A 12,179-nucleotide genomic window follows, 5' to 3' on the forward strand; every position below is an offset into this window, starting at 1 on the left:
GCTCTGGTATTTCAGCCCAACAAATTTGAATGCCCACTGGAAAAAATGGACTTAGATGGTCGATAGGCAGTTTCAGTACCTGTGAAGCACTGCAGTTGCCCACATAGCACTAACGGTAATTGCTCACATGAATGCTTCAGCTGGTATGTCTCATCATGGCCGAGATAAATACAGTTGCACAGCCAGCAATTAATCAGTGTGGTATTCACCTGTGTTGTGTATAGTTGCCATCATACCTGTCGATCTTCTCATTACAGTATCGCGTGGTATTGGTTTCTTGCTTGGTCTTGCTTTAGAATCTGTTTGCTTGTCGTTATCTTGTCTGTCTCATGTTATCCACATGAACATCTCGCCTATGAGACTTTCTGATGACCTACTCAAGTCCTTTCCAACTTCGGTCTCAAATTAGTTCTTCCCACATCGCCAGAGATTATCCCACCTTGTGGCTCCCGCAGTCACGGTTGGTTCAGTGTTGGATTTTGGATGGAGTGATTGGTGGCAAAAAGAGGAGGAGGAGGAGGAGGAGAAGAAGAGGGGAGAGAGAGAGAGAGAGAGAGAGAGAGAGAGAGAGAGGAGAGAGAGAGAGAGAGAGAGAGAATGATTAATCTTGAGACCTTTGGATAGGACTGAAATTTACAATCATAGTTGTAGGTAATACAATTAAGAGTGAATTAGGCATGTTCTGCAATGTCATTATGGAAATGACTATTCTATTGCTGATTGAAGTGTGATAATCATGTCCTTCAGAGATGCACAGAAGAAATGACGGTAACAAAAAATGTAAAATATTATTTTTATCATTTGCTGTTGGTGTTACTTCTGTGGCTACAGGAGTTATGTAAAATAAAAAAACAAACTGCCTTCAGTCAAAAATCGTGATTTTATTTCAGCACATGATACATTTCAAGCCCTGGGGGCATCTTCAGATGCTTGATCAGTTTACACCATTTTTTGACTTCGTATTATACTGGTCCTGTTAATACTCACCAGTCCCCAGCTCAGGAAACTTGGTTTTGCTAAACCCAGTACTCATTTTGGCATGACCCGGGATGCACATGTGGCTTATTGAATGCTACTGTAGCACCAAGCATTATCCCCCAATAATTCCCATAATGAAGTTAAATGTATACGGGTAATAATCAAAAGATAAACTATGAAATCAGGCATGTGGAATGTGCAGAATTTATTGGTTCAAATGGCTCTGAGCTCTGTGGGACTTAACTTCTGAGGTCATCAGTCCCATAGAACTTAGAACTACTTAAACATAACTAACCTAAGGACATCACACACATCCATACCCGAGGAAGGATTCGAACCTGTGACCGTAGCGGTCGCGCAGTGCCAGACTGTAGCGCCTACAACCGCTAGGCCATCCCGGCCGGCAGAATTTATTATTAACAAAAACAGCCAAATATTAAATAATAGCTGTCAGGAAATCAAAATATTTATAAATCACTTCCTTGAAGTAGTTCAGAAGATTGACATGGATAGTGCAAATAATAAAGCTTCATAATATCGCATGTGTTGGATAACAAGTTGTGGTCAATAAAAGGGAATGTAAGACTGTGATGCTGCTACTTCTGAACAATTAAAAGTGATGAAGTCTGCTTAACATGTCTTCGAATAGGCCATAGCCCTCTGATACATAGCTTCAGTCTTAGACATAAAGACTTAAACATTTTGTGATTCTTGTGGCATACCAATTACAGTATGCTACTTTTTAACTTAGTGTATTTCGTATCATTGCTAAAGATGAGATGAATGTGGCCTGTGTCTTAAGATCCTGTGTTGTGGATGACCTACCTAAACTGTCAGGCAGGAGATTTTGTGTGTGCGGAGGGTAGTTCACTCATTGAATTACTATGGAAGTGATTGGCTAAACACCATTTCCTGGCCTGGTGTTTCATGTATTTTCAAGCCTGGAAGTTGTATTTTAATAGTTCGTCATATGACATAGAGTGTGTTAACTGTCTTTGGTTTAGTTCACTTGAGTGTGATTGTGTGTACAAATTTTTGAGACAGCAAATGTGACATTGCCTAGCTTTTGGCATGTCAGTATTTTATGAGGGCATAGATAACAGTGATGTTAAGCAGTGTAAGCAAAGAATTTCTGTAACTGCCATATACTATGGTCATGCACAATAACAGCTAACCATTCCTCTTAACCACTGCAAATTCAATGAAAGATTTTCCAGGTACACATCAACCAGTAATGGTAATTAAGGTTGTGAGAGAAAATTGTGACCACATTTTATTTTCTCCTTTTACACTCGCAGAGATTTGTTTTTCATTTTAATTGAATTTCAGAAACTGTATCAGTAACCAAATGTTCTAAAATGAAATCCATCATTAATATTAATTCTTTCACTGTTTGTTTCTGCATCACTTCAAACCAACTTGATCCATTATGACATCAAACTTTAAATGTAGGAAGAGAGCATTAAAAAAAAACCAACATTTTTTTAGTTTGTTGTAATAACTAGCACTCGGACTGATTACAGACTGGGAAACATTTCTGTGACACACAAACAAAATGGCAGAAGGTGAGATCCAACTTCAAACTCATTAGTGGATGCTTTCATATACTTGACTAATTCGTATTTATAATTGCTTTGTAGTAATCAAATTTTCCACAGTGTATTGATGTTCTATATTCTGTTAAATATGTGTAAAACAACATAAGCAATGTGGAAGAGACATATTTAAGTCAAAACTAGGTAGCAGGATTGATTATAATGTCAAAAATCATTAGGAAAAAAATTTATCCTCGTATGTAACGTGTGTTTTTATTTGTTTTACTTTTGTAGAAGAAGAAGAAGAAGAAGAAGAAGAACAACAACAACAACAAACATGAACACAAACTGTGTGGTTGTCTATGAAATAGCTAGGGAAAATAAAATATGAAGATTTTTCTGTGTTATATTTCTTGCAAGTTACTTGTATGTCTAATAAGTTTCTAGTTCATGAGCAATTGTAATTTCGTTTCAGCTACTGTATGTATGTATTGGTACGTCTAAGTCAGCATGTAATGTCAGCCCAAGACACTGGATCCTTTCTTAGTATGACTTTTGCATCAGCTTTGGTTCAAGTGAAAAGAAGCTTTGATCGTTTTATGATGGCGCAGTTGAAATCTATAGAGGAAGCACGTGTGAACCGTAAAAGCAAATGTGGGATTTTGCCATATATAGATAACTTTGAGGTAATGATTTAGTACTATCAGTTTATTTGTATTTGTGATCTTTTGTGCATTTTAGCTTAGATTTACTATTTATACAATAATGCTGAAGGTACAAAATCTTGAGCACAAAGTATAATGAAAACATTATGTAACACATAATCATCAACGGTTAATGTGGCAGTTAAGTGGATCTGTTGTATATATATTTCTCTACCACAAGAATGTACAACTGTTATGATTAGAACAAGTATGTTGCTATGAAACTTCCTGGCAGATTAAAACTGTGTGCCCGACCGAGAGCTGAACTTGGGACCATTGCCTTTCGCGGGCAAGTGCTCTACCATCTGAGCTACCGAAGCAAGACTCACGCACAGTACTCACAGCTTTACTTCTGCCAGTACCTCGTCTCCCACCTTCCAAACTTTACAGAAGCTCTCCTGCGAACCTTGCAGAACTACACTCCTGGAAATTGAAATAAGAACACCGTGAATTCATTGTCCCAGGAAGGGGAAACTTTATTGACACATTCCTGGGGTCAGATACATCACATGATCACACTGACAGAACCACAGGCACATAGACACAGGCAACAGAGCATGCACAATGTCGGCACTAGTACAGTGTATATCCACCTTTCGCAGCAATGCAGGCTGCTATTCTCCCATGGAGACGATCTTAGAGATGCTGGATGTAGTCCTGTGGAACGGCTTGCCATGCCATTTCCACCTGGCGCCTCAGTTGGACCAGCGTTCGTGCTGGACGTGCAGACCGCGTGAGACGACGCTTCATCCAGTCCCAAACATGCTCAATGGGGGACAGATCCGGAGATCTTGCTGGCCAGGGTAGTTGACTTACACCTTCTAGAGCACGTTGGGTGGCACGGGATACATGCGGACGTGCATTGTCCTGTTGGAACAGCAAGTTCCCTTGCCGGTCTAGGAATGGTAGAACGATGGGTTCGATGACGGTTTGGATGTACTGTGCACTATTCAGTGTCCCCTCGACGATCACCAGTGGTGTACGGCCAGTGTAGGAGATCGCTCCCCACACCATGATGCCGGGTGTTGGCCCTGTGTGCCTCGGTCGTATGCAGTCCTGATTGTGGCGCTCACCTGCACGGTGCCAAACACGCATACGACCATCATTGGCACCAAGGCAGAAGCGACTCTCATCGCTGAAGACGACACGTCTCCATTCGTCCCTCCATTCACGCCTGTCGCGACACCACTGGAGGCGGGCTGCACGATGTTGGGGCGTGAGCGGAAGACGGCCTAACGGTGAGCGGGACCGTAGCCCAGCTTCATGGAGACGGTTGCGAATGGTCCTCGCCGATACCCCAGGAGCAACAGTGTCCCTAATTTGCTGGGAAGTGGCGGTGCGGTCCCCTACGGCACTGCGTAGGATCCTACGGTCTTGGCGTGCATCCGTGCGTCGCTGCGGTCCGGTCCCAGGTCGACGGGCACGTGCACCTTCCGCCGACCACTGGCGACAACATCAATGTACTGTGGAGACCTCACGCCCCACGTGTTGAGCAATTCGGCGGTACGTCCACCCGGCCTCCCGCATGCCCACTATACGCCCTCGCTCAAAGTCCGTCAACTGCACATACGGTTCACGTCCACGCTGTCGCGGCATGCTACCAGTGTTAAAGACTGCGATGGAGCTCCGTATGCCACGGCAAACTGGCTGACACTGACGGCGGCGGTGCACAAATGCTGCGTAGCTAGCGCCATTCGACGGCCAACACCGCGGTTCCTGGTGTGTCCGCTGTGCCGTGCGTGTGATCATTGCTTGTACAGCCCTCTCGCAGTGTCCGGAGCAAGTATGGTGGGTCTGACACACCGGTGTCAATGTGTTCTTTTTTCCATTTCCAGGAGTGTAGCACTCCTGAAAGAAAGGATATTGCAGAGACATGGTTTAGCCACAGCCTGGGGGATGTTTCCAGAATGAGATTTTCACTCTCCAGTGGAGTGTGCGCTGATATGAAATTTCCTGGCAGATTAAAACTGTGTGCCCAACCGAGGCTCGAACGCGGGACCTTTGCCTTTCGCGGGTAAGTGCTCTGCCATCTGAGCTACCGAAGCACGACTCACGCCCGGTACTCACAGCTTTACTTCTGCCAGTACCTCGTCTCCTACCTTCCAAACTTTACAGAAGTCTCGGTCGGGCACACTGTTTTAATCTACCATGAAGTTTCATATCAGCGCACACTCCGCTGCAGAGCAAAAATCTCATTCTGGAAACATCCCCCAGGCTGTGGCTAAGCCATGTCTCTGCAATATCCTTTCTTTCAGGAGTGCTAGTTCTGCAAGGTTCGCAGGAGAGCTTCTGTAAAGTTTGGAAGGTAGGAGACGAGGTACTGGCAGAAGTAAAGCTGTGAGTACCGGGCGTGAGTCTTGCTTCGGTAGCTCAGATGGCAGAGCACTTGCCCGCGAAAGGCAAAGGTCCCGAGTTCGAGTCTCGATCGGGCACACAGTTTTAATCTGCCAGGAAGTTTCATATCAGCGCACACTCCGCTGCAGAGTGAAAATCTCATTCTGGAAGTGTATTGCTATCAGTACTTTCAATTTGTGAGTTGTGTTTAAACCATACAGTTAACATGCATATGAACTGGAGACAAATGTTCCTATCGTTTTTATCTTAAAGACAGAATTGTTCATTTTTCTGGGTTCCTCTGGCTGAGCATTGAAAAATGTTCTTTCTGTTTGGTGGGGCAATGCACTGTTTTGTATTGTTTTCAGGAAGTGCTTGGTAGGAAATTTCATGATAATTGGATAGTGCACACACAAGTCCATTTCTACACAATTATGATTTTCAAATTTAAGCTCCCTTTTGTCTCATTCCTCCTGCTACAAAAGCATCTACACACTCGTTAAATAGTTTATGAGAATGCAAGTAAACCGAATCATTCAAATCGGGTGATATTTCTATGGTTAGACTTCCCATCATTGTAAAGGCACTAAATTGCAGCATGACTTGCTTGTACTCTATAGTATAAATCTCTGGTACAGAGGCTGTGGAGAACCTATGGACACCAGTGTGATCTGTCAACTAGAGGTAATGCTACTGATATGTTGTCAATAATTAGCACTATAGTTGTAGCCATGGACAATGATGGTAGAGTTTTGGGCTTGTTGTGCGCACCTACGTCATGCACACTCCAACAGCCAGTGAGGATTCAGTAGTGTTCTGAGCACTCTGCTCTCACTGCCGTAGCTAATGCAACCATTTAATGTGCTCATAGCAAGTTGTTTAGTGAATTTCTATTTGATTTTTTACAAGTTGTCATCGCTGATAGTGGCGGTAAGTGATAAATTCTGCAGAAACAAGTGAGAGACATAATTCGCGGGATACATGCTTCCTTCAAGCAGAAAGCACGTGCATGCATGTACCGGAACTGTTGCTTGGAATCATCAACAATGCTATTCCTGTCTGTGCCTCGACATGTGTGAACCGCCATCATTCGTGGATCGGACTATAATAGATTAAAACTGAAGATTGCTAAGACCATTTCAGCATTTTCGTAGTATTGGTTAAACAATGTCACTTGATTTGGAATTTTATTGTTACTGCTTCTCAGTCATTAAAATATGAATGTTTTTGTGGTCAGGTACACCAATAAACTGCGTCTTGATGGTTGGTGATTGATCTCACTGAAAAATCTACAGGTGACACAACTTCAGTCATGTTTGGGAGGGATTTGAATTTTGCAGATGAAACGTGGAGGGAAAGATGCCAGGTTCTGATTAGAACATGTCTATCCAAGATTATTACCTCACTGGCAGAGGAATCAGCTGTGTGTTCTCCTACCTGTTTACAAAGGCAGTGGCACAGTTTTACTGAATTGGTATCACTACTAAGTAAGATGCAGAGACCTTCAAATGATCTCAATTACTGCAGATCCAGTGAAGATCCAATTAAAATGGTGAATAGAAAAATAAATGCCCTCTTCTCCTTGTAATGAGAACACCCCCAGATTATTTCTTAATAAGTCTGATATTTTAGTGAGTTTTGATGGAGTCTCCCTGTGTTCGCTGACTGAGTCATTGTACCTAATTGTGTTTAAGTTTGGCAACAAACTGAACAATTTATTTTAACATGGCAAACTTTACATACTTTTTATTTAAAAACCAGTTTTTTGAAGAGACTAATTATGTGGTCTTGTGGAATTTCTTTGTCCTCTTTTGTCACTTATCATTTTTCAGGGGATTTTCAGGAACAAATACTGTAGACAGCATTGTTGAAACATTCTTACTTCATAAGTATGTGGATGATGCCCAGTTTATTTGGTGTCACAGCAATGAGAATTTGCACATCTTATTTTTCACAGAGTTATTATATCCCAGACAGATGAGCAGCTAGGATCTGATCTAGAACAGTGAGGCATACATTTTGTTTTGCACACACAAAAAGATGTAAAAGATAAGTGAGTAGATACAGGTGCTTTCATCTCAGTCTTTGAAGGAAATGCCTTCCCAGAAAAAGTTGAATTTATGGTGGATAGATTTGATGTTAAATCTTCCTTCACACCACTCACGAGGTGTTTCCCATGTTTCTGGCTTGGACACATGCTATCCCATTGCACAGCAGAATCAAAATTGAGAAATTGTGAATGATAACTTCATGACAGATCTAAAAAAATCAATGATTAACAATCTGTCATATCCTGAGGTAAGAAGAAAGTTATGAATATCTGCATGCGGTAGACATGACAGCAAATTTTGTGAAAGTTGCAGCTATCACCTCACCAACCCAATGTTTTCAAAATTGTCTCTACCATCTGCTGTAAACCATGAATATGCAACCATATTGAAAAATTATTGTACAGAGAGACATCCATCTCCACTGATTGCCATTGTTACAGAACCAACAGGAGCCACCTAGCTTATACAGCAGAAGACACTTCAAATCCCTCCGGTGTCACAAAAGAGAAAGACATACTCCATGATATCTTCCTCCCAAATGCAATAGATCCACAGCCAAATACTACCCAGTAGATAAAAGAGACTAAGAAATCAGGCTGTATAACTGTTGGATCATCATCTTAGTTGGAAAAATTATACGAAGGAAAACAGCAAAAAGTGAAAAGGAAGGAAAAAATGAAAACACAAGAAAGTAACAAAACCAAGAACAAATTAGTCAGTTCTGCCAGAGCTGGAATCCTCCCTGAAAGAAGAATATAGTTGATATATGGACACAATGCCAATGACACTTCACAAATTGACAGATCAATAAATATCACCTTCATCTTCACCGACCACACGTCCACCCCTTTTAGTGATTTTTTAGAATGGAGTTGTAATGATTACTGTTGCCATCTGGAAGAAATGTGAGAACTGCTCACAAATTACCCTGTAATGTTTATATAAGAACCATGATTTTTGAAAGACCATCTTCCTACTATTAGATAATACCACATATAAGGCAAAAAATAGAATAAAGACTGTGTGAACATCTCTGGTGTTAACACAGTAATTAAATGAAACACCTTCATTGAACGGATACCTTTGAACAGTGCACTTGTAGGAATATATATATTTAGTCAAACATCCTGTGTGTGTATGTCCTTCAACAGTCATCAGTCTTCTGGCTGGTTTGATGTACTCCACCACAAATTCCTCTCCTGTGCCAACCTTTTTATCTCAGAGTAGCTCTTGCAAGTTACATCCTCAATTATCTGCTGGATGTATCTCAGTCTCTGTCTTCCTATACAGTTTTTACCCTCTACAGCTCCCTCTGGTACCAGGGAAGCTATTTCCTGATGTCTTAACAGATGTCCTGTCATCCTGTCCCTTCTTCTTGTCAGTGTTTTCCATATTTCTTTTCCTTGCCTGTTCTTTGGAGTAACCCCTTACTCATCCAGTGCCAGTGTTACAACACTGTTTATGCCTAAGGCTAGATTTATTTTAAAACATTTCCTGACTTGAAGTCAATGGATTCCTTTGTGCAGGGATATTTAAAAGTGTTAGAGCATTCCAGGCCTGTCATTAGTGCCAATGAACTCTGGGAGTACATTGTCGGTGATTGTTAGTGCCTTCAGAACATGTTTGGGATTTTTTAATGTGTATATGCACTGATGAGGAAACATGCTTAACCCTGCTTTCACATGAATGGTAGCTATGAGAAACACTTGTTGTAATTTGTTTGTCCTTAAGTGTATATCTGCACTTTGGATCCTCAGGGAATTTGTTATAAGGTGTTCATGTACTCAGTCATACTCTGTACTGTGTGTCTAAGTACATGACAGGAATGATCATTCGAAGCCAAATAAAAGCCTAGTAAACATGGCGTCTAAAATGCATACTTTAGGAGCTATGAGCACTACTTTATCTTTGAGACAGTCAAATCTCTCTTTTACTGCAAACACTTTGCTTTCCATATTTGAAGAGGAACTAGCATGGTGCAGAACAAGAGCTATGAGCACTTGTTCAGTGGAAGAGATGTGTTTCACAATAGCAAAGATGGAAAATTGCTCATAGCCAATCAGGTATGCTTTTTAGAGCCCACGTTTACCAGATATTTTTTCTTGTTTTGTTCCATCCCACTGTCTCTTAAAATATGGAAAGCAAAGAGCTGGCACTAGAAGAGATTTGTTTCACATTATTGAAGATGAAGTAGTTCACATAGCTCTTAAGGTATCAGCTTTCGTTTTATTAGGAGATTTTAATGCTTTTAGTGACACATGGGGCAATGAGATGATGATTAGTAGAGGGGAACTAATAGAGAGATTAATCTCAGTCTTGGCCTTTGCCTCATCAGTTCAGAAAGCCCAACACATCATTGCTACCTACGGCTCCTATTCTGCAATAGACCTGACAGTGTGCAGTCCAAACTTTGTACCTCTGATCCAGTGGAGTGTTTATGATGGCCTTTGCAATAGTGACCACTGCTCAATTAGTGCACCAGTCCCAAATGTACAACAATGAGGTTTTACCATATTCATCACTACAAAGAGAGAAATGGTAAACCTTCACTGCTTAAATGCAGATCACAATAAATACAGTGAAGAAAATTGACAAAGTAGTGCAAGTCACATCAGAAACAATCATCCAAGCTGTGGACACTAAAATCTGTTTCTTTTCTGGCACTCCTACAAAGAAGCCTGTCCACGATGGTCCAAAGAGATTGCTGGTCCAAAGAGATTACTGATACCATATTGACAAAGAGCACTACAGTGACATAGGCACCACTTCTTTATCAAAAATTTAATTTTATTCAAAATATTATGGACAAAAGTGTCACCTAGTAAACAATGAAAGAGAAAATGTTGGGATCCAAATGTTTCTTCTGTGAAAGTACATACCTCACCTTCCCAAGTATGGGCCAAATTACAGAGTATTAGTGGTCATTAATACCTTAACAGTGGTCATTAATACCTTAACAGTGGTCATTAATACCTTAGCAGAGGTCATTAATACCTTAACAGAAACCAAGGAATATGTGACACAGGAGAAATTAACACCAATTCCTTGACATGTTGAACTTGTAGTAATATACTACTCAGAAAATTCTATATCTGATAAATCCCATCTGAATTTCACACTACACCACCTCTTAATGGAATGTAATAATCTGCCTTTTAGTCCAAAAAACTAGAAACTTACAATGCCTTCTTTACAGCCTGAGGACTAAAAATCCTTTAAAACAATGGAGAGATACATTCGCATTGCCAGACAACATACATACTAAAATTCTTCAACATCTTTGTGAAAACTCTAGCCTAAATTTTTGTTAAGAGGATAGGCTGAGTAAATTGTTTCTACTTAAATGTGAGAATACTCTCAAGTACATTAATCGTTCAGATATACTGGAAACTTGTCAGTGAGGAAACTGGATGATAATTAAGTCTGTTTTGGTACCTTTCTTATTAAGAGGTTTGACAATGCATACTTGAACCTGTCTGGAAAAATCACTGTGCCAGCAGTGCAATACATGTATCATTCAGGACACTGCTTATTAAGGTGGAAAAACTTTTCAGAATTCTGTTTGAAATTACATCAACACCACATGAGCTTTTGTTTTCTTTTGAATTTTTATAATTCTGTTAATATCAATAAAAGATGTTGGTGTTACTTTCAGTTGCTTAGTTTTGTGAAGTTGCATTTTTAATATATTCTCTTGCGTCTTCATCTGAACCACTTAATCCCACTTTTTAAGGCAAATTTAAAAACTATTGTTAAAAGTACTCACAACTAGTGAATTATCAGTCACAATGTTGTCATTAGTGTAATTGCTATGATAAGTTGCACACTAACTGGCTGTCCTGTCTCCCATTTCACAACATGCAATATAGTTTTAATATTATTTTCAGCATTATCAATTTCTGTCAGGATGTACATACTTATTGAGATTTTTATGACTTTCTTTAAAATATTACTGTATTTTTTTGTAGTATGCAAGTACTATCAGATCTCAACTTATTCTGGTCTGTATATAAATTTCTCTCTTCCTCTTAGATGAGATTTTAATTCCCTTAGTTATCCAAGGTATACTTGTTTTTTTAAATCAATCTCCTGGATAACTTTTTAAGAAAGCAACTTTCACATGTTGATATAAATTTACTACAGAGTGAATTGAACGTGGCATTAGCATCTTTTACTACATGTATCTTATCCCATATCAACTCTTTTAACTTATTCTTAAAACAGTGTATCCTGTTCTCATTAATAAGCCTTACTACTTTACGTGAACCTGCCTCAGGACTGTAATGTGCTATATTGTTTATTTCCATTAATTGTGCAACATGATCAGATAGCCCATTAACAAATGAGTACACATTAATTGTTTCAACCTGAGTGCTGTCAATAAAAATGTTATCAGCCAGTATCCAACTATCATGCTGCACATGAGATGGAAAACTAACTTTTGAAATAAGATTTAAACATCCAAATAATGATTCTAGTTCATTTTTCCTGTCTATATCTTTTCAGAAATCTGCATCAAAATCTCCAAAAATGTGTAACTGTTTCTTCCTGTCTTACAGTTAACTTGATAATGCTTC

At 40.0% G+C, this 12,179-nt stretch overlaps 1 protein-coding gene across 3 annotated transcripts in view; it reads left to right on the forward strand.

Annotated features, from left to right (window-relative positions):
* Nucleotides 1-12,179, forward strand: part of LOC126248857 (exocyst complex component 1) — a 296,832-nt gene that overhangs the window by 252,652 nt on the left and 32,001 nt on the right. For all 3 annotated transcript variants that reach the window (XM_049950289.1, XM_049950290.1, XM_049950288.1), the window contains one exon: nt 2,989-3,199. In XM_049950289.1, coding sequence (XP_049806246.1) covers nt 2,989-3,199 — 211 coding nt within the window. The remainder of the gene's footprint in view (nt 1-2,988; nt 3,200-12,179) is intronic.

The sequence above is a fragment of the Schistocerca nitens genome, chromosome 3, assembly GCF_023898315.1.
Source record: "Schistocerca nitens isolate TAMUIC-IGC-003100 chromosome 3, iqSchNite1.1, whole genome shotgun sequence".
Taxonomy (NCBI): Eukaryota; Metazoa; Arthropoda; class Insecta; order Orthoptera; family Acrididae; genus Schistocerca; species Schistocerca nitens.